Source organism: Caretta caretta, chromosome 10, assembly GCF_965140235.1.
Source record: "Caretta caretta isolate rCarCar2 chromosome 10, rCarCar1.hap1, whole genome shotgun sequence".
NCBI classification, from domain to species: Eukaryota; Metazoa; Chordata; order Testudines; family Cheloniidae; genus Caretta; species Caretta caretta.
In genome coordinates this window covers 45,004,617-45,027,325 of record NC_134215.1, presented here as the reverse complement: position 1 = coordinate 45,027,325, position 22,709 = coordinate 45,004,617, and the positions used below count along the sequence as shown (strand labels likewise).

At 43.4% G+C, this 22,709-nt stretch overlaps 1 protein-coding gene across 10 annotated transcripts in view; it reads left to right on the top strand.

Annotated features, from left to right (window-relative positions):
* CSNK1G1 (casein kinase 1 gamma 1) overlaps positions 1-22,709 on the top strand; it is a 267,816-nt gene that overhangs the window by 192,813 nt on the left and 52,294 nt on the right. For all 10 annotated transcript variants that reach the window (XR_007358830.2, XR_012670195.1, XM_048866988.2 and 7 more), the window contains 3 exons: positions 3,058-3,292; positions 6,449-6,534; positions 19,791-19,875. Coding sequence is in view for 8 of the 10 variants with exons in the window: in XM_048866988.2 (XP_048722945.1) it covers positions 3,058-3,292; positions 6,449-6,534; positions 19,791-19,875 (406 nt within the window). In the remaining 2 variants the exon portion in view is untranslated. The remainder of the gene's footprint in view (positions 1-3,057; positions 3,293-6,448; positions 6,535-19,790; positions 19,876-22,709) is intronic.

Sequence of the window (22,709 nt, the reverse complement as noted above, 5' to 3'; positions counted from 1 at the left end):
CAGAGGTATTATCAACTTGCTGAACATGTCATCATGCATTCTCTTTTTCTGTCTTCTAATCTGCTGTAGCTTCTCCACCGGTCTGGGGGCTGTGTTGCAGGCCAAGCTTTCCACTGTAAGGCATGCAAAGCACAAGCAACCATTGTCAGTGCATACCGGGGGTCTAGTACCAAGTTGCTATTTAAAAATCACACCCCTTATTACACTGACATGCAAGCCAGAACATAATCAGTATCCCTAGCTATTCAGTGACCTGGTTTGCTGTTCCGGCGATGGTGAGTATGACCTGGTGGCATGGGCAATGGACCTTGTGCTGCAACTTGTGGGCAACCCACATCAGGAGCACAGGTGGGCAATACCCTCTCCCCTTAGCAACATGGCCAGTGCATAGAGACTGGGGACCAGCGTAAAGCCTTCCAATGTGCAGTCTTCGTCCACAGCGGCTCCGGGATTTGGGCTGCGATGACAAGAGAACACAGGAAAAGCACACACACCCTTCATGCTGCTGGTAGCAGTCACCCTGGACTTGCAGATTCTGAGGTCAACACTGATCCCTGCCACCCAAACCAGCGGCATGTTAGGGGAAGCCATGGTTGAGAGACCCGGATATCACTATGGGTGGGGATCACATGCTCTATTGTTTGCGGTACGAGCACTTGTAATGAAAATTTCCGCTGTCTCCCCAAGGTGACCCTATGTGATATCAGTCTCATGAGGGTAACAGAGGTGGCAAGGGAACAGACACTGCAAGCGTCTGGGTACAGACCTGGTCCTCATGCTGCCATGCTGTGTACTGCAATGATGCCAGCAGAATTAATACTAGAGTGGCATGGGAAAGGTTTAGGGGTGATGGTTACAATCTAAGAACCTACACGGGGAACAAATACATAATAATAGGTTCTTCAATCAAGCAGAGAAAGATATGGCTGAAAGTTGAAGCTAGACAAACTCAGAACGGAGATGGGGTGTAAATTTTTGACAGTAAGGGGAATTAACTGCTGGAAGAATTTACTGTGGGTCATAGTGGATTCTCCATCACTCTGCCTCAGTTTGTTGTGCTGCTCCCTTTTCTCGTACGAGTAAAACAATTAAAAGTTGATACCTGTGTCTTGTAAACTTGGGGATGGGATGGACGCCATCTTTACATTTAAACATTGTAAGGAAAAATGCATGCACACACTTTCCTGAGGTGTCTTCTCCTTTATTGGGCTTGCCATGCTCAGTGGGATTGGGTAGACTGTGGTGGAGTCTCAAACAGGTCCTGACTTGTGGCATGACTGGACACCTCTCCCAACCACATTTCCCCTTTCCACCCCCCGGCATCTTCCTCCTCCTCCTCACTGTTCACATCAGGGATCTCTTGTCTCAGGCTCCTCTGAGGTATCCATGGTGCCTTTCAGGATGCTGGTATGGTCTGTGCCAAGTATGGCATGTAGCTTGTCAAAGCAGCAGGTCTGCAGCTTGGCACGAGACAGGTTGTTGGCTTCCCTGGCCTTGTGATATGCCTGGTGCAGTTCCTTCGCTTTCATGCAGCAGCGTGGCTGATCCCTGGCCTACCCTTTTGCCTATATCCCCATGCAATCTGTTCATGGATGTCCATGTTTCTTCGGCTGGTCCATAGCTGTGCTTGCATAGCATCTTCTCCGCCCAGGCCCAGGAGATCCAATACCTCCTGTCTACACCAGGGAGTGTCTAGTGTGTGGAGCTGGCCTGGTGAGTTGTGGAGTTGCACATCACAAGGAAGAGCTGCTAGGTATGCTTGCCAAGCTGGGCAATCAGGAAAAGGCCTTTCAAAAATATTTTTAAAGGGCTTCAAAAGGTGGTGGCTCACACATCTACACTCACTGTGTTGACCTCAGTAGACTGACCATGCCTCCACATCATTCAGGGAGGTAGTTTTACTGCATTGCTCTATCAGGGGACTTAACGTCAGCTGGAGACACATTTGAGTGGAGACATGCTGAAACGGGTCAACACAAGGCAACTTAAGTTGACCTATGTTTGTAGTATAGACTATGCTGAGAGCAGTTGCACTGCAAAACGCTCAGCTGCACATAGTGATTGGATTAGCTGCACAGAGTACCTGCATCCCCACTGCATCGCTAGCTGAAGCATCAGCAGCACTCAGGCTCAAACCCACACTCTTCTGATGGGCTAGCTCTCTTGAGTTTTAAACACCTTTACTCAAGCTTGTGAGTGGATAGGAGTCGGGTTGTAGGCAACATCAGAGTTTTATGCCTCAAGCTAACTCTGCAGTGAAGACAAACCCTAAAGAAAAACAGCTGCTTATGGCAGCATTGGAAATCTTGGGCCATATATGGAATGTGGAAGTGTAAAGGATTTTAAGCCTTTTTCAGGAGTAATGCCAGCATAAGAGTAGGATTGGGCAGTAATAACACTTTAATTCATTGATTGTCTGAAAGTTTCCTTGCTATTTCTAATTATTGACAGCCGACATGACTAAGTCATTATTATTCTTAGTGCTGTTACATAGGAGACTTTTTTCCCCCTTAAGAACTTGGCATGGTCTGAGGCAGCATATGGGATGAGGGAGGAGATTGGTGAGAGTAGGAGCAGTAAAGCGAGGCAAAAAGAGCGACAATTCTCAGTAATCTGGGTTTAGAAGTGTTTTTAAAAATCAATGCAAAAATGTCTGGCTATTTGTTTTAGTCCTGCATGGAATCATTCCAAGAGTTATGCTCTGTTGATTATGTGTATTTAAAAAAATCACCTCTGAATATTTTTACATATTTCATTCCTTCACATAAAATAGAGGGAGTATAATGTAGTGTTTAGAGCAGGGGTCGGGGAGTCAAGAATTCTGGGTACAGTTCTCTGCTCTGTATATGACTCTCTAACCTAGGGTAAATCATGTAATCTCTGCCTCAGTTTCCCTATTTGTAAAATTCCATTCCTTATGTGTGTATTGTATTTGCAAAACACTTTGAGATCACTGGGTGTGAATGGCTGTGTTAATACAAAGTATTAATGGGCCATTAGCAGCAAAGTGTGATTAGTGTACTGGATATGAATAACATTTGTCTCATACTTCTGCAGATATCTCGAATGGAATATGTGCATTCAAAGAACCTCATTTACCGAGATGTCAAGCCAGAGAATTTCCTTATTGGCCGGCAAGGCAATAAGAAAGAACACGTCATTCACATCATCGACTTTGGATTGGCCAAGGAGTACATTGATCCTGAAACCAAAAAACACATACCTTACAGGGAACACAAGAGCCTAACTGGAACAGCAAGATATATGTCCATCAATACACATCTTGGCAAAGGTTTGTTCGCTTTATGCTAACTTACTATGCTTTGTACTCTTTTTAATAAGAGCATTACATTCTCCTTTAGAGCTCCAGCTATAGATTGGCCCATGGTGTTCCAGTACCAGTCAAGCCATCTCTAAACTATTAATGATTATATGCATTTATCATGATGGTCTCTTCTTTTAAAACTAGGCAAGGAATAATGCAGGAGAATATACAGAAGGGAACAGTTCTGCACTGGTGGAAGGGGAGGTTTGAGTAATTATTTTATATAAACATTTAAAGCAGCAGTTCTCTTCTGCTGCACAGTTCTGTGTATTTGTTCAGTTTTGCCCAGAGCCTTCCATTTTCAGTGGTTGCTGAATCAGTCCGTCACTTTGTGTACTGTTGGTAGAAGGGGATAACTGAATTTTCATAATTTTCCTAAATATTTTACATTTCCTTGACTTCATTTTACAGAATCTCATTCTCCTTGGCCCCTGCTTCAACCTTCCATGATAAGAGGGTTGTCCCTTCAGCCAGGGAAACAAGAATCTTGCTCTAAACACTTGCCGGTCTCAGAGAAAGTTGGAACAGCTGGCAGGCAGCATGTTGGGACTGTTAAATTATCTAGCCCATCACATGCCTCCTCCAAATAGCAGCTAAAGTAGGAGAACACCTTGCTCTGGTTTCCACTACATTTAACAAAGCATCACTTCGCTTTACCTGATTTTAATATCTTAGGAGAAAGAAACTTCTTTGCCCTAAGTGACTAAAATGTTGCTGTTCTAAACTTGAAAGCAATTGCTTTTGAAGTTCCAGATCAACTCCATTTTACTAAATATTTGTGTTCACTTAAACTTTTAGGTTAATGGAATATTTTGTGAGTGGCCTCTCTACGTTCCCATTTATGAGATCAAGGCAAATACACTCCTTTTGGAAGCTTCTGGAGAGTGGTGTCTGTTTGGGCCAATCCCTCCTCACTCTCCTATTTTATAGCCTCAAAAATGTTCACAAGGAGGTAGGCGGGACAGGGAGTGTGAATAGTCCCCATGGATGCTGCTGTTTAGAAGAGGTAGAAAGCTGATGGTACAGATTCCTTGATCCTACAACTGGGAATGTGCAGAGGCTGTTCTCAAACTCCACTAACTGGTGAATAACCTTGATTTTTATTGTTGATAGGGTGACCAGATGTCCCGATTGTATAGGGACAGTCCCGATTTTGGGGTCTTTTTCTTATATAGGCTCTTATTACCTCCCACCCCCATCCCGATTTTTCACATTTGCTGTCTGGTCACCCTAATTGTTGATGAACACTGATTTGTAAGTATGCAGGATGTGAAAGGAAATGTTTTTAAAAGTTTGGGTGATTTAACTATTGTCTTCAAAACTATTTTTGCACCAAGTCACTCAAGTCCCAAAAGGAGAATAGTACTTGTTTTTATATTTTAAATTATTAATTATACCATGTACTTTCTGTATGCAATGGATTTATTTTCATTGCAGCTTTTCTAGCTTACTTTAAGGCCTTGCTTTTGGAAAGTATAGTTATTTCTAAGATGTTTTTAATTTTGGGAAGGTGGTGTTGGGCCCTTATTGTCTTATGTGGATAGTTGTTCCACCTAGTTTAGACAACATGTTAAGACCTCGTACAGTGCATCTATCATCCTAACTACTTAAGAGGAGCCTATTGTTACAGGAAGATGTAGCAATTGAGACTCTTGTAATAGGTTGGAGGCATTGCAGGAAGCCACAGTATGAGTGGTGTCTTGCTAGTGAATTTGGCCCAGATGAAGTTTCCTCCTGCATAAAGGTGGGGAGAGTGTATAATCAAAGTCCTCCCTAGATCATCATTGCCAATTTCTTGTTAATGATTTAATGCTGAGCATTATTACTCTAATCAAACTGACTATGGCATTTTACCAGTCCTTTTCCAAGGTCAAAGATCCTGACTCTCTTGCTGATAACTGTATCCATATTGTAATTATTTTCCCCATTGAATTAAGAGTTGTATCCTTCCTATTTACAGCTACATCAGTAATATGCAGTAGTTGCCTTTTTAGCCTCTCCTCTTCACATACTATTTTGAGAGCTACATTTGCTAGGTAGTTTCCAAGACACATCATGCTGTGCAAAGGACTGCTTGCTCCTCTTCATGCAAATTACACAGCACAGGGACAGCTCTTTAAGCATATTGTGTTTCTACATGTGGGTTGGATGACTGGATTTGCTCCACATGCCTGGCTCTGAATGTGTGAGCTGCCTGCAGATGGAAGTAATGGCAGACTAGTCTGTAACCTAGCTTAACTTCAGTTTTTTAATTCCTGGGGACAGCAGGTTGATCCATAAACTGCATCTTAAACAGAGTTCAGAACTTTTTCTAAAACATCATAAACTAGAAATCAAACATATTGAAGCTGGGGTCTCCTAGCTTTGAAAACTTGAAATCAAGCATTTTGGGTCATATTGAACAATACAAGGAAAAAGCTCCATTTGTATCTGAACTAATAAATGAAATACTTAGGATTGGTGTCCTCTATTGCATCGGTTCTTGAACTTTCATAATGTAGGCCCGCATCTTAATGGATTATCTTCTGGACACATCCCGTCTCACCTGTGATCATATGGACCACCTTCTCTCCCATTAACAATCATATAACATCTTTGTGGCAACTGTAGCAAACACTTGTAAGGAAAAGAAACAGGGAAGTATTTATTTTTAATTGCTGTGATATAATGAGCTATAAAAACAGTTGGAAAAGAGCCAGCAACATGTGACCTATCCAGTCTCTACAGGATGCTCATCAAATGCTTCAGACCACCATCACTCTTGAGATCACAGCTTAGGGACTGTTTTACTCTTGTACTATTGCTACTTTAATCCTCCATTTTGATCTGAGTAACATAAGAATTTAAACATTCTCTATTGTACAGCATGTCCAGCCTTTGCGTAGGCCAGTTACAGCTAGCTGATTTTTTTCTTTTTTTTTAATTTGGCATTTATTTGCTTTGGCCAGTTTTAGGTATTCTTATACAAGAGGATGATCTGAGCTATAATAACTTTTGTGCATATGGAAAGATAAGTAAATAGACTTTTCATGTAATAGATTTCAGAAATAAATCTGGTTGCTGAACCAGTTAGTTTTACTTCAGTAGCTGAAGCAATAACATGTAGTCTCTTGTGCCTTTCAGAGCAAAGTCGGCGAGATGACTTGGAAGCCCTTGGCCACATGTTCATGTATTTCCTTCGAGGCAGTCTGCCCTGGCAAGGGCTCAAGGTATATGTTAAAATGTATCACTTAGTGAATTTTAGACAGCAAAATCTACTTTCTTGGCCTCACATTTTTCATTCTTCTTCTCTGCTGGAATCTTTTTAGGAAAATTTGAACAAAATCTCCATTTTCTTTCAGATCCAGGAAGTGGGTGGGAAGACCCTTCCAGCTGTGTGTGCTTAAAATAAAAAAAACAAAACTAACCACACGTGGACATAGTAAAAATGACCAAAGATTGAAGCTTTGCAAAGATGTAATTATCTCATTATGAATTAGTGTCTCTGTGTGTGTAAAACCTTTGGGATATGATTTGACAGCTATGACTGTTTGAAAGCAGCACATGAAACATGGGCACTAAAAATTAAGGCTACAGTTACATGGTTAAGGGCCACATCCTACGCTACTTTCTCAGACAAACTCTTATTGACTTCAGTTGAAGTTCTTCCTCAGTGCAGAGTTTGATACTACATATGCAATAGTTGCTTCAAGGAACTTAGGGCTTGTCTTCATGTGCTACAGCAGTACCCACGCAGCTGCACTACTGTAATGCTTTAGTGAAAGCCTCCTGTGCCAATGGGTGAGCTTCTGCCATCGACAAAATTAATCCACCTCCCCGAGAGGCAATAGCTATATAGACATAGCATTGTCAATATGGGGGAGGGGGGGTTAGTTCAGTATAGCTACATTGCTCAGGGATTAATTTTTCATACCCCTGAGTGACAGTTACACTGATATAGGTTCGTAGACCTGCCTCAGACTCTACTGTTAAAATGATCAGCGCTCGTAAGCTACACCAGTGCACTAGTTCCTAAGCAAGGAGTTTATTAATACTGTTGACACAGCCTTTAAGTGCTGCAAACTTATTTTTCTTTTATAAACAAAAAAGGATACTACAACTGAAAGACTAGAGGGGGAAATGTTTCTGCAGGGTGCTCTCTTCGTATTTCTGTTTATTCCTGTTCTTGAGAAGGGCCACTTCAGTTCCTCAGAGTGACGTATTTATGAAGGAAAAGAGGAAGGTGGGCAGAGTGTGAATGTGCATAGGACACCCTCAGAGAGCCACAGTTAATACCAGAGAGGGAGAGGAATTATTTAAGCTCAGTACCACTGTGGACACAAGAACAAATGGATATAAACTGGCCATCGGGAAGTTTAGACTTGAAATTACATGAAGGTTTCTAACCATCAGAGGAGTGAAGTTCTGAAACAGCCTTCCAAGGGAAGCAGTGGGGGCAAAAGACCTATCTGGCTTCAAGATTAAACTCGATAAGTTTATGGAGGAGATGGTATGATGGGATAACATGATTTTGGCAATTAATTGATCTTTAACTATTCATGATAAATAGACGCGATGGGATGTTAGATGGGGGGGATCTGAGTTACTACAGAGAATTCTTTCCTGGGTATCTGGCTGGTGAATCTTGCCCACGTGCTCAGAGTTCAGCTGATCGCCATATTTGGGGTCAGAAAGGAATTTTCCTCCAGAGCCCTGGGGTTTTTTTCGCCTTCCTCTGTAGCATGGGGCACAGGTTACTTGCTGGAGGATTCTCTGCACCTTCAAGTCTTTAAACCATGATTTGAGGACTTCAATAGCTCAGACATAAGTGAGAGGTTTATTTCAGGAGTGGGTGGGTGAGATTCTGTGGCCTGCATTGTGCAGGTGGTCAGATTAAGATGATCATAATGGTCCCTTCTGACCTTAATATCTATGAATGTATAAGTGACCTCTCTTCCTCTGTTTTGAGTTTGTTTTCTTTGTTAATTTAATAGCATTTTGCATATTGTCACTTTCTCCAATTTTTTGAGACTCCTTCAGAGAGCAACAAAGGAGAGAGAGAGAGACACAGATGTGGTATCTGAATCTACTTTTAAAGCTTTTTTTGAAAAGATGAGATTTCAAATTTACTGATTACTTTTAAAACACAGGTTTCAGAATGGTAGCCATGTTAGTCTGTATCAGCAAAAACAATGAGGAGTCCTTGTGGCACCTTAGAGACTAACTAATTTATTTGGGCATAAGCTTTTGTGGGCTAAAACCCCCTTCATCAGATGCATGGAGTGGAATATACAAGTAGGCAGGTATAAATACACAGCACATGAAAAGATGGGAGTTGCCTTACCAAGTGGGGGGTCAGTGTTAATGAGCCAATTCAATTAAGGTGAAAGTGGTCTCTTCTCAACAGTTGACAAGAAGGGGTGAATACCAAGGGGGGTGGGAAATCATCACTTTTGTAGTGCAAATGAGGCCAATGCAATCAAGGTGGCCAATTGACAAGAAAGTGTGAGTATCCCTCTGCTGATGCTCACACCCTGTCAACTGTTTGAAATGGGCCACCTTGATTGCACTGGCTTCATTTGCACTACAAAAGTGATTTTTCCCCCTCCCTTGGTATTCACCCCTTCTTGTCAACTGTTGAGAAGAGGCCACTTCCACCTTAATTGAAATGGCTCATTAGCACTGTCCCCAACCCACCCACCCACCCCCGCACTTAGTAAGGCAACTCTCATCTTTTCATGTGCTGTGTATTTATACCTGCCTACTGTATTTTCCACTCCATGCATCTGATGAAGTGGGTTTTAGCCCACAAAAGCTTATGCCCAAATAAATTAATTAGTCTCTAAGGTGCCACAAGGACTCCTCATTGTTATTTTTTTAAAAACACAATTCTACTTTGAAAAGTAACTGCATAAAACATCTTACTCAGACCCTTGTGTATTCAGCCAGCTCTTCTGATTTAAGTAATAAAAAGAAATATACTATTTATCTTGTTAGCACTGCAGAACCAATATCACTTTGGGAGAGTGAGTTGGATTCTGTACTGAACAGCACAATCGTTAACTAAATTCCAATTACAGGGGCAAAAATCTTTTCTCATTTACACCTTTGAAATCCTGCTGTAGACAGGGTTAGATATGGTAAATGAGGGCCATATTGTAGAAGCTTTTGAGTGGAGATGTGTGAGCCAGAAATAATAATTCTTTGCACTTAGGTTCCAGTTTGAATTTGCAGTGCTAGCAATTAGGAAATTATCTTGTAAACTGAGAATTCGATCACTATTTGTATAGCAAATCCACTGAGACACAAAAATGGAACACACAATGGAATTTCTAGAGCTCATGTCTAGTAGCACAGGGGTTCTCCACCTTTTTTTTTTTCTCTGAACCTCCTACCCCAAACATGCTAAACTCCACAGCCCACCTGTGCCAGAACAACTGTTTTTCTGCATATGAAAGCTAGAGCCAACGTTGCGGGGTAGCAAGCAGGGCAATTGCCTGAGGCTTTGTGCCACAGGGGGCCCTGCAAAGCGAAGTTGCTCAGGCTTTGGCTTCAGCCTCTGTGGCATGGCAGGGTTCCGGGGCAGCTGGGCTTCAGCCCCCATGGGGCAGTGTAATTCCAGGGCAGCTGAGAGTTCAACCCCCATGGGATGGCGGGATTCAGGTTGAGAACTGCTGCACTAGCAAAATTAACTCAGTTGCATCTTACTTGTATACTATTTTGTGTTCTTGTTTTCCTTAAATATGTAACAAAAAGTAGTAAAGTTATGTTGGAAGGTGTTAATGACTGCCATCAATCATGTCAATGGGTATAATAAGAACCCTTCAATCAGTCTAAAAGAAGCAGCAACTAAATGCCTCTTTGTGTAGTGATAGTTGAAACAAATGAAGCTACCATCCAAGGCAGTGACTATCATGTCAGGGCAGGAGCAGAAGCTAAGTCATGTTGCCTATGGGGTTTCCCTGGAGACCATTTGCAAATGCAGGGGCTTTGACACTGATTTGTTTCAACAGTGTGTGTCTGAGACAGAAAACTAGTAAACACTGAGAGAAACCGTCATGAGCATGGCCCTGAGAGGGAACAGAAACAGAGCTCCTTGGGTCACAGGACTCTCTGGAAATGCAAGCTTGGGGATTATGGACAAGGAAACTCAGTTTGTTCCTACTTTGTTCAGGAAAACAGAACTTTGGGTACATTCTTCGTAAACACGATTTCCCCAGAGAAATATCTGACTTATATAATCAATTTATCTTCCTAACTGAAACAACCTGGCAAGACTCTGAATATTGGCTAACTGCCAATATTGGACCAAGAGGTCACGCTATCTTAAATGACACATTTGAGCAAGAATACCAATAAGTACTTATGAGGCTATCAGAAAATGAAGTTTTTAATTGCCTGACTTTCTGTGGTCTTAATCATGAATCTTTGATATTGTTATAATTTTTACATTTAATTCTTAAATTAAAAGGGGAGAAATTAGTGCTCCTTTATGATGTAATGTCAAGAGCCTCAAGTTTTTTCTTGCCTGAGAAATATCAGGAATATCACTTCTCAACTTTCCTACTTCTGCTGGAGACGCAATGGAAGACCGGATAGAGGTTTAGGGGAAAAGTACTGAGCTGAAACTTGAGCTACTGCTTTCCCAGCAATTAGAGGATGCTTAGTTAAACTCTTTGGGTTAAAATTTGTTAAAACCTGTAACAGAAACTCAGGCACTCAGCTAAGGTATTTTTCATAGTTATAGATTCTAAGGCCAGAAGGGGGTCCACTGTAATCATCTAGTGTGACTTCCTATGTAACAGGCCATAGAACTCCCCAAAATAATTCCTTCTGAAGAGCAGATCTTTTCAAAAAACATCTAGTCTTGATTTAAACATTGTCAGCGATGGAGAATCCCCAATGACCCTTGGTAAGTTGTTCCAATGGCTTATTACTTTCACTATTATTGATAATTCTCCCATTTCTATCTAGTAATGGACAAATACCATTGTTAGGATTCTTTTTGTTCCTAATATAGTTTTAAAACTCTCATTGCCCTTAACTCTGCTGGCCATAAATTTCTTCTATTGTCCCTTTGCTTCCCTTATCAATTTTCTACCATTCCTACATTCTGATTTATATTCATGACTATCACCTTCCACTTTCTTGTATTTGTTATATATAATGTTGGTTTTTTTAATTGATGGGATCAGTATGAGAAACTGATTAGGATAAAATAGAAACCCGGATTACATTTGATAAAAATATTATATATTTCTAATTAGACGTTGTCGCTCTTCTAATGGAGGGCTGGAAAGTCTGTAGCTCAGGTTTCAGTCTGTTGTGATCTCCCTTTCCCACACTGGGTTTCCAGTGGGACCTCCATGAAGAGAAGTAAAGTCCTATTCGTGAGTGTGTTTTTAAAACACAAACACACAATTTTTAGATACTCTATAAATCATAAAAAAGCAATAAAAATATCAAGAATGTTTTTCTTTGCACTTCTCCTATACTTGTCATTTAAAGTGTTTCTTTGGCATTTGGTTCCTGGCAATTACTTTTTACAATGTTTTGTTCATGAATTCTGATAACATATATTTGTTTCCACATATTAGTCTCTCTTCCTCCTTCCCGTTTATGATACATTTAACTTTTGTCATTGGACTTTGTGTTCATTACATCACTATGTATAATGATACTTTTCCCCCCCCCCCTCACACAAAATGTTTAAAATCAGACAGACTTTAAAGTAGGTTACAGGTTTCAGAGTGGTAGCCGTGTTAGTCTGTACCAGCAAAAAAAACGAGAAGTACTTGTGGCACCTTAGAGACTAACGCATTTATTTGGGCATAAGCTTATATTTTCCACTGCATGCATCCGATGAAGTGGGTTTTAGCCCACGAAAGCTTATGCCCAAATAAATGTGTTAGTCTCTAAGTGCCACAAGTACTCCTCATTTTTTTTAAAGTAGGTGAGTTTGCTAGCCTCTCAGTTACATGGTTTGTTGTATGTTCAGCTTACTTACAAAATGCAAATGTTTTAACAGGCACACTTAGTATTTGAGTCTCCAAGTGCAGATCGATGTAGGAATAATCATTTAGACACACGGTAAATTGCTCGGGCACCTTCCCACCCTGCAGATGCCCTTTTCTTAGAGTGGGAATGCATGTTGGACTGTAGCAGTTGAACTGAAAGGAATTGGCAGTTACAAGCCAATTTTAATTTTATGTATGATCATACATGCCTGCCTCTGTGGGTGAGGGATCTAAATGTCTTGGAAAGTGTTGATCACTCTACCGTGCCACAAGTCAATATCTGTATGGTTGAAGAATGGGCACTTCTTGAAAGATCTATGATCTGATCCATTATTTGAACATTTCAGTGGTTTAAGATCAATGATGAGTGAATGGACTTATTAGGCTGAGGAAGCAGATTTCCATAGTCACCACCTTGATATCTGCCTCCAGACGCTGTATCCTCTTTGGAGCACTTAGTTTTGGGTTTCAAGCTCTTAAAACATCACATAGCTTCAACCCAGCCTAATCCGTTAGAGGCTGTAAAACTGGCCACTTACTGCCTCCCAAGCATTCCATCATGGCCAGAATTGCCTCTGTAGCCACCGTTCCTCTGTTTCCCCTTCATCTGTGCCCCTCCCACCATGAACTCACTGTCTCCAGTGACCTTTTAAGCTCAAGCCTTTAATTCACTCATCACCAGTTCTCCTCAGGTTGGGAACAGAGTCTGTCAAAAGCAGATCTCAAAAGTCCAAAAGAAACACACAGTTTTTCAGCTCATCTTCCCTTCTTTAACTCTCACTCACAGTTTTTATCTGGCCAGGGCTTTGCAGGAGCCACGCTTGCTCCTCTTACCTGCTCCTTCCACCAGTCCCATCTCCACACAGTCTTCTGTTTCCTGAGCTTCCGCAGCTTTCTGTCGGGCTTCCTTTCCTGCCTTTGGTAGTCTGAGCTACTGTCTCAGTCACATCCTCCCTGGAGCTTTCTGCTGCCTTTTATATTGGAATCACCTGATTTCTCTCAGGTGGGACTCTTCTTGTAATCAGGACTGACTTAACCCCAGGGTCTCCAGCCCACAGGCAAACCACCCTCTTACGTACACCAAACACTTCTATTGGAGGAGACTTCCTATAACACGTTACGGCCTCATGCTCTCATGTGTTATTTCAGAATAACATAGGGTATGATTTTAAAGTGGAAGAGCTAGTCTGGAAAACCTGTGTGTGGACACTCTTATTTCTAAATGAGTGCCTTTTTCCTGAATTAGCTTAATGCACTACCAAAATTTATAGACAGGCCCTGAGAGAAAGTAAAGACTTCCTCTAATTAATTAAAAAGTTGATCTCTCCAAGGAAGTGGGGAGGAGTGTGTCTCCACCCTGTGTGGTCTGCCTCATACATTCCCTTACCTGTAGGCCAAACACACATTCTTTGATTTGATCTAAAATAATGCCGGACAGATTATTGTATTTTCACACTTCCAGATTTCTCCCACCATAGAGCTTTGTTCTCCCCCTTCCAAACTAAAACCTTGATGAGAATCCTTTCTAGTGCTTAAACTGATACTTCTAACATGTTTCATTCATAAAAGGAGTATTTTAAATAACTTTTGAGAAACTGGAAACTGGACTCTCTGGAACGAGGTACTGAAATGCAGACTGAGCAGCTTTGTTCTTGGGGTAGTGATTGAAATGGAGTTCACTGCTTCAGGATGGACACGCTCAGAAAACCATAACTGAGTGTGTTACTTCATATTCTTTCCTGGTAACCAGCTATATAGTTAATGTAGTCTAGACAGTAGACAAATGTGTAGTAAGGGACAGTTAATCACATAATAAATCAAATGTAGCCAGGTTTTGGCAGAAGTGAAAATCTGATGCTAACAAATGTGTCAAAGTCAGGCTGTGGAGCTGGAAGAGAGTGGTCTTTTTAGCGGGGCCCTTACCCTTCTTTTCACCCTGGCCCTTCCTGGCGGCTGGGGGGCTTCCCCAGAGTCGGAAGGGGCGAGGGACCTGGCAGCAGCGGAGGTCATCCCGGTGTTTGCCGGTGCCCTAGCGGGGGCAGTAGCAGGTGGTTCAGCTGCAGCAGTGGAGGTAGAGGCTCGGGGGGGGGGGGGGGCAACGGGACGGCAGGTGGGGGAGGGGCGGCAGGGTCTTCTGGAGGAGCCCCACCCGCCTTGTCCCCCGCCATAATGAGCAGGGAGGGAGGGGGAGACACAAGAAAGAGGAGGGGAAAGGGGAAGCGGGTAGACCACTCCTCCCCGCTAGGCTGCGGGCAGAGGAGGAGGGCTCCAAAAGGGGTGGGCTGGATGGGGGGCAATCAAGGGCTAGGAGTCAGTCACCGACAGGGGGTGGGATTCCGGCTCCTCTAGCTGCACTAGGGGAGGGGGGAAATACAACAGCATTGGGGGGTGCAGTGAAGGGGGTCAAACTAAAATGGGGAGGGGCACAAGCGCATGGGAGAGGGCATAGGCGCACGGAGCGAAAGGCTAAGCAGGCTGGTGGAAGGAAGATACATTAGCCCTAGAACAGAGGTTCTCAGACTATGGGTTGGGACCCCAAAGTGGGTCATGACCCCATTTTAATGGAGTCTTCAGGACTGGCAATTGACTTGCTAGAGCTCAGGGCTGAAGAGAGGGGCAGGGCTTGAATGGGCTCAGGCTTCAGGAATAGATGGGGAATAGATGGCCAGCCCTCTGTGGAGAAAGAGGTGGTTAGGGCCTATTTAGAAAAGCTGGACGTGCACAAGTCCATGGGGCCGGACGAGTTGCATCCGAGAGTGCTAAAGGAATTGGCGGCTGTGATTGCAGAGCCATTGGCCATTATCTTTGAGAACTCGTGGCGAACGGGGAAAGTCCCGGATGACTGGAAAAAGGCTAATGTAGTGCCAATCTTTAAAAAAGGGAAAAAGGAGGATCCTGGGAACTACAGGTCAGTCAGCCTCACCTCAGTCCCCGGAAAAATCATGGAGCAGGTCCTCAAAGAATCAGTCCTGAAGCACTTACATGAGAAGAAAGTGATCAGGAACAGTCAGCATGGATTCACCAAGGGAAGATCATGCCTGACTAATCTAATTGCCTTCTATGATGAGATTACTGGTTCTGTGGATGAAGGGAAAGCAGTGGATGTATTGTTTCTTGACTTTAGCAAAGCTTTTGACACGGTCTCCCACAGTATTCTTGTCAGCAAGTTAAAGAAGTACGGGCTGGATGAATGCACTATAAGGTGGGTAGAAAGTTGGCTAGATTGTCGGGCTCAACGGGTGTAGTGATCAATGGCTCCATGTCTAGTTGGCAGCCGGTGTCAAGTGGAGTGCCCCAGGGGTCGGTCCTGGGGCCGGTTTTGTTCAATATCTTCATAAATGATCTGGAGGATGGTGTGGATTGCACTCAGCAAATTTGCAGATGATACTAAACTGGGAGGAGTGGTAGATACGCTGGAGGGCAGGGATAGGATACAGAGGGACCTAGACAAATTGGAGGATTGGGCCAAAAGAAATCTGATGAGGTTCAATAAGGATAAGTGCAGGGACCTGCACTTAGGACAGAAGAACCCAATGCACAGCTACAGACTAGGGACCGAATGGCTAGGCAGCAGTTCTGCAGAAAAGGACCTAGGGGTGACAGTGGACGAGAAGCTGGATATGAGTTAGGAGTGTGCCCTTGTTGCCAAGAAGGCCAATGGCATTTTGGGATGTATAAGTAGGGGCATAGCGAGCAGATCAAGGGATGTGATCGTCCCCCTCTATTCGACATTGGTGAGGCCTCATCTGGAGTACTGTGTCGAGTTTTGGGCCCCACACTACAAAAAGGATGTGGATAAATTGGAGAGAGTCCAGCGAAGGGCAACAAAAATGATTAGGGGTCTGGAACACATGACTTAAGAGGAGAGGCTGAGGGAACTGGGATTGTTTAGTCTGCAGAAGAGAAGAATGAGGGGCGATTTGATAGCTGCTTTCAACTACCTGAGAGGTGGTTCCAGAGAGGATGGTTCTAGACTATTCTCAGTGGTAGAAGAGGACAGGACAAGGAGTAATGGTCTCAAGTTGCAGTGGGGGAGGTTTAGGTTGGATATTAGGAAAAACTTTTTCACTAGGAGGGTGGTGAAACACTGGAATGCGTTACCTAGGGAGGTGGTAGAATCTCCTTCCTTAGAAGTTTTTAAGGTCAGGCTTGACAAAGCCCTGGCTGGGATGATTTAGTTGGGGATTGGTCCTGCTTTGAGCAGGGGGTTGAACTAGATGACCTCCTGAGGTCCCTTCCAACCCTGATATTCTATGATTCTATGATTCAGTCCCGCCTCCTGGGGTCATGTCGTAATTTTTGTTGAACGGGGTCACGATGCAATGAAGTTTGAGAACTCCTGCCCTAGAATGATAAAGGCCCTTTTTCAAGGGTGCCATTTGAGGGGGGATGGGCGGGCTCCTCTTCTCCCTCCCACCCCGAGTTTCATACCAGAGGTCTGCTCACAGTGCATGCCCTAGCCCCAGAGGAAGCTCTTAAGTGCAACACAGCTTGTGCTCTTCGGGTAGGGAGTTTGTTTATAACCACAAAAAAACCAGGAGTACTTGTGACACCTTAGAGACTAACAAATTTATTAGAGCATAAGCTGTAGTCTCTTCGGTGCCACAAGTACTCCTGGTTTTTTTGCAGATACAGGCTAACACAGCTGCTACTCTGAAACCTGTTTATAACCAGAGGCAGGGTGATTAAGATAACAAAAAGCTGGTCATTAAATTAAATTGAGGATTGTTAGATGATCCTGAAAGCATTGCCAGGCACTCCAGTTAAAAGATAGGAAACAAAGGGTAGGAATAGATAGTCAGTTTTCAGAATAGAGAGGGGTAAATAGGGATAAACATTGAGGTGGCAAAATTTGCAGATGATATAAAATTATTCAAGATAGTTAAGTCCACAGCTGACTGCAAAGAGTTACAAAGGGCTTGCACAAAGCTGGGTGACTGGGCAGCAAAATGGCAGATGAAATTCAGTGTTGATAAATGCAAAGTAATGCACATGGCAAACTGTAATCCCAACTATACGATCAAAATGATGGGGTCTAAATTAGCTGTTACCTGTCAAGAAACAGTTCTTGAAGTCATTGTGGATAGTTCTCTGAAAACATCTGCTCAGTGTGCAGTGGCAATTAAAAAAGCTAACAATATTGGGAATCATAGGAAAGGGATAGATAATAAGACAGAAAGTATCTCATTGCCTCTGTATAAATCCATGATATGCCCACATCTTGAATACTGTGTGCAGATTTGGACACCCATCTCAAAAAAGATATATTGGAATTGGAAAAGGTACAGAAAAGGGCAACAGAAATGATTGGGGTATGGAACAACTTCTGTCTGAGGAAAGATTAAAAAGACTAGAACTTTTCAGCTTGGAAAAGAGATGACTAAGGGGGAATAAGATAGAGGTCTATAAAATCATGAATGGTGTGGAAAAATTGAATAAGGAAATATTATTTACTACTTCGCGTAACACAAGACGAAGGGTCACGCAATGAAATTAATAGGGAGCAGATTTAAAACAAACAAAAGAAACGGCAGAGTCCTGTGGCACCTTATAGACTAACAAACTTATTGGAGCATAAGCTTTCGTGGGTGAATACTCACTTCATTGGATGCAAGCTTATGCTCCAATACGTCTGTTAGTCTAAAAGGTGCCACAGGACTTTTAGTCTGGATCTGTAAAAGCGGCAAACATGGCTACCCCTCTGATACTAAACAAAACAAAGTATTTCTTCACAGCATTTCTGTGGAACTCTTTGCCAGGGGATGTTGCAAAGGCCAAAATTATAACAGGGTTCCAATAAGAACTAGATACGTTCATGGAGGATAGGTCCATCAATGGCTATTAGCCAGGATGGGCAGGGATGCAACACCATGTTCTGCATGTCCCTACCCTCTGTTTGCAGGAAGCTGGGAGTGGGCAACAGGATGAATCACTTGATGATTGCTCCGTTCTGTTCATTCCCTCTGAAGCACCTGGCATTGGCCATTGTTGGAAGATAGGATACAGGGCCCCAACCCCCTGCCTTGAGCCCCCTGCCGCACCCCTTCTGCGCCCCAACCCCTTGCCCTGAGCCCTTTCCTGCACACCGCACCCCCTGCCCCAGCCCTACATTCATGGCCCTGCATACAATTTCCCTACCCAGATGTGGCCCTCAGGCCAAAAAGTTTGCCCACCCTGGTCTAATATTTATTTAATTTTCTTTCTTTTATATAGGAACTAGATACAGTGTTCCTGTCTGCTAATTGCTAAGTTATCTGCCAAAAAACTAGAGTTTTCAGGTCCCTAAGTAGCCCCTGGATTCACGGTTAAAGTTGCCCCTCCCTCACCAAAATCTGAAATGTTGCTCCTGCCCTTTTTCCTGTAAGCTGATAAGGGGTTAACTTAGGTCAAATAGGGACACCTGAGTGACCAAAGCTGAATACCTGTTTAGGGGAAGAATTGGCGCCCTGGGGCCAACAAGGGGAAAACCCCTCCCCAGTGAGGGGGCAGGGAAAGGGATTCCCCCTTTGTTTTCTGTTTATAAATTGATTTATTTTTGTTTGGTGGAGAAGCATTCCTTGGGCATGCCCTGAGGCCTACCTTGAACATGCTAATAAGAAAATACAGAGGGGGAAGGCAAATACTGTCCAGAGTGGGGCTGATTTACCCCAGACCCACCACTGCCAGAGTGGGATCTGAGTTACTACAGAGAATTCTTTCCTGGGTGTCTGGCTGGTGAGTCGTGCCCACATGCTCAGGGTTTAGCTGATTGCCATATTTGGGGTCAGGAAGGAATTTTCCCCAGGGCAGATTGGCAGAGGCTTTGGGGAGTTTTTGCCTTTCTCTGCAGCGTGGGGCACGGATCACTTGCTGGAGGATTCTCTGCATCTTGAAGTCTTTAAACCACAATTTGAGGACTTCAGTAGGTCAGACATAGGTTACAGGAGTGGGTGGGTGAGATTCTGTGGCCTACGTTGTGCAGGAGGTCAGACTAGACGATCATAATGGTCCCTTCTGACCTTAAAGTCTATGATTCTATGCTAAGTCCAGCAAGACAGTGGAGGTGCCTTGCCACACCAGGCTAACTGAGTAGTTGTTACTTGCTGAGCAGCTAGACATGGTGTTACACGCTCTAAGGTGAGAGCCCAAAATGCCTTGTCTAATAGTTGATTTTTAAAATATTAAAAACTCATTCTCATGAAAGCGTGATGTTCAGCTAATATCTGTAAGCATAAACATGTTCTCCCTTTCAGATCTTAGCAATACCTTCAGAAACTCTCTAGGTGGTCTTTGCTCTTAGCAAGTGAATTGTACGGTAGCTACTTTATATTTGTGTTTCATAAGGTGCAGTTTGGACAAAAAGTTCTTCTATCCTGATATGTGCAATATACTGTATAAAATACCTTTTGTTTTCACCCTCATAGCGAAGTCAGTTACCTGCTGTTGGATTCTCTGTCTCTAAACTTACGCTTCCTCTTTGTACCCTACAGGCTGACACCTTAAAAGAGAGATATCAGAAGATTGGGGACACGAAGAGAAACACTCCAGTTGAAGTTCTCTGTGAGAACTTTCCAGGTAAGGCCCAGTTGGAATTGTTATACCGGTTGTACTCTCTGTGTAAGGTGTCAATTATGAACTGGACATAACCCATCCTATTGTATCATAGAAGATTAGGATTGGGAGAGACCTCAGGAGGTCATCTAGTTCAACCCCCTGCTCAAAGCAGGACCAACATATTTTGTTCTGTCAGAACATATTTGAATGATGTTTGTTACATTGCTCCTGTCAATGGCAAACACCTGGAGCTACTACCACTGTCAATCAGTAGTAGTCTCTATTCCCTCACTCTTCTCCAGTCCTTCAGTCCTTACTTGCAGTTAGTTGCCAACACGGTCCTTTGTATTGAGGTGGTTGGAGAATGCTCAATTGCCCACGGTTGCTCTTTGTTCTGTGAAGAGGAATGGAAACAGCAGCCCCCACTTGGCCATCTTCCAAAAAAGACTGTGTCATGTTTGTTAATTGCTTCTCTGAAGTGACTGCCTCGGGTATATGGAGTTTATTCTCCGCAGAGCTCTGATATTTTTGAAGCAGTGAAAGAACTGGGTGGCCAATTTAGCAGATCCTGGGTGTCAACCTTGAGCAAGTTCCCTCAGCTGGATACTGACCAGGCCACCAGTGCCGGCTTCCTCCGGGCCATGGGGGTGCTCAACCCACCCCTCCCTCCGCCATCACAAACCCCCTTCCCCAAGCCTCCACCCCTGCCCTGCCTCTTCCCACCCCCACTCCATCCCTGCCCTGCCACTTCCCACCCAGCTCCCCCAAAGAGGAGTAGCAGGCACAGTAGGTAATTATTGTTGTTTTAAGTAGCACTAACTTCCCAGCAGGATTTTGGTCAGAAATCCACTGGGTCCCAAGATCAGATATGCCTTTGCGAGTGGCTGCTCCCTTGTTCTGCCCTCTTCCATCCTCACTCCAAAAGCCCCAGAGCTCCTGTGGGACAAAGTGGAGCTGCTGCTTCTCGTTGCTGGTTTGGAACCTTTGCTGTCTTCCAGGCTTCAGATCAGAGCAGAGCATATATGGCCTGATAGCAACAACAAGAGAGGGACCCTAACCCTAACCCCCTCCCATCCCACCCCTGTCCTTTCACCTCAGTGAGTGTGAACTACAAATAGGGTGACCAGGTGTCCCGATTTTATAGGGACAGTCCCGATTTTTGGGTCTCTTTCTTATATAGACTCCTATTACCCGCACCTCCTGTCCTGATTTTTCACACTTGCTGTCTGGTCCCCCTAACTACAAAGCCAATCTGCACCATTTCAAAGTTAATATTGCTAAGTGGGGCAGTTCAGTTTTTCTGTCTGTAAAGTGACTAAATGCAAAAACCATGCTGATGCAATGTTAGCAGTAGTATTATGGCGGCACCTAGAGGACCAAGCCTCGTTGAGCTCTGCACTGTGCAGACATAACAGACAGCCCCTGCCCTGAGAAGGGCACAGTTTAACAGTGTGAATTGGAACAGGGCAGTAAATTCAAAAGTTATGAATCCCACAGTAACTAACTCCTCAGCACATATAAAGTGCTGAAAAGCTTTAGGTCAACAGTTAACTGGGCAAGTAATCAGAACACTGTATGTGTAAGGGGAACAAGTTAATGTTACTCATTATGACTGTTGTATGAACAACTTATCCATAATATAACAATTGCATTTTTCTGGATACAATATACTGTATATACTCGTTCATTAGCCTGTTCATTTATAAGCCGACCCCCCAGGATCGATAGGTAAAAATAGTAAAAAAAAACCAAAAAACTGTATGACCCTTTCATAAGCTGACCCTATATTTCAGGGGTTGGCAAACTTTGGCTCCCGGCCCATCAGGGTAAGCCGCTGGTGGGTCGGGACTTTTTGTTTACCTGGAGCGTTCACAGGCACGGAGCCCCTCAGTTCCCTGTGGCTGCGGTTCGCCGTCCCAGCCAATGGGAGCTGCAGGAAGTGGCACTTCTCGCAGCTCCCATTGGCTGGGAACAGCGAACCGCGGCCACGGGGAACTGAAGGGCTCCATGCCTGCAGGCGCTCCAGGTAAACAAACCAACAGTGTGTTAGATATTCAATTCAATGATTTGATAGAGTTTAAAATCATCAAATTTTGGTGTAGACCCATTTATAAGCCGACCCCCCGCTCTTTGATGTGTCACTTTTTTACCAAAAATATTCAGTTTATGAACGAGTATATACGGTACATTGGATGGATTTCATGGAGGATATGTTGACATTTGGATTCCTGATGCCTTTGCTTTAGTGCTTCCCAACTCTTCTGTTATCATATCATTCATGGTGCATTCAAATAGCCATGTAGTTCTGGGCAGGGACAGTCTTTTTGTTATGTATTTGTACAACACCTAACACAAAGGAGCCCCAGTCACAGACCGGGCCCCAGCGTGCTACTGCAATTCAGCTAATATAAATAGAGACTAAATCGCCACCTAAGTAACTTCACGCACATACTGTACATAGCCTTATAGTGCAAACATCTCTACAAGAGCAATATTGTGACTGTCCTGGGATGCTCTCATGCCTTACATGCAGCTACTTGAAGTCACTGTATGCCACCACAACAAATACTGTGTTTGTGCTGTTGAGACTTAAAATTGCATTTATCACAAAAACACACATTTTATTAAATAATTGTTACATTAATTAATATGCAAAATAGAACTTACATACTTGAATTAAAAATCTACACAGGGGAGGGCAGCAGGTGTCTGGAGCAGGCAGAAAACTTGACCTTTAAATAGTGTTATAAAATTGAATTGCATGTAAAGTATTAATTATTTATTAAAGCTTTTTTTAATAAAGGAAAGCAGGTAAGCACTGGACACGGTAGTCAAGGCAGTTGTTTCATCACATG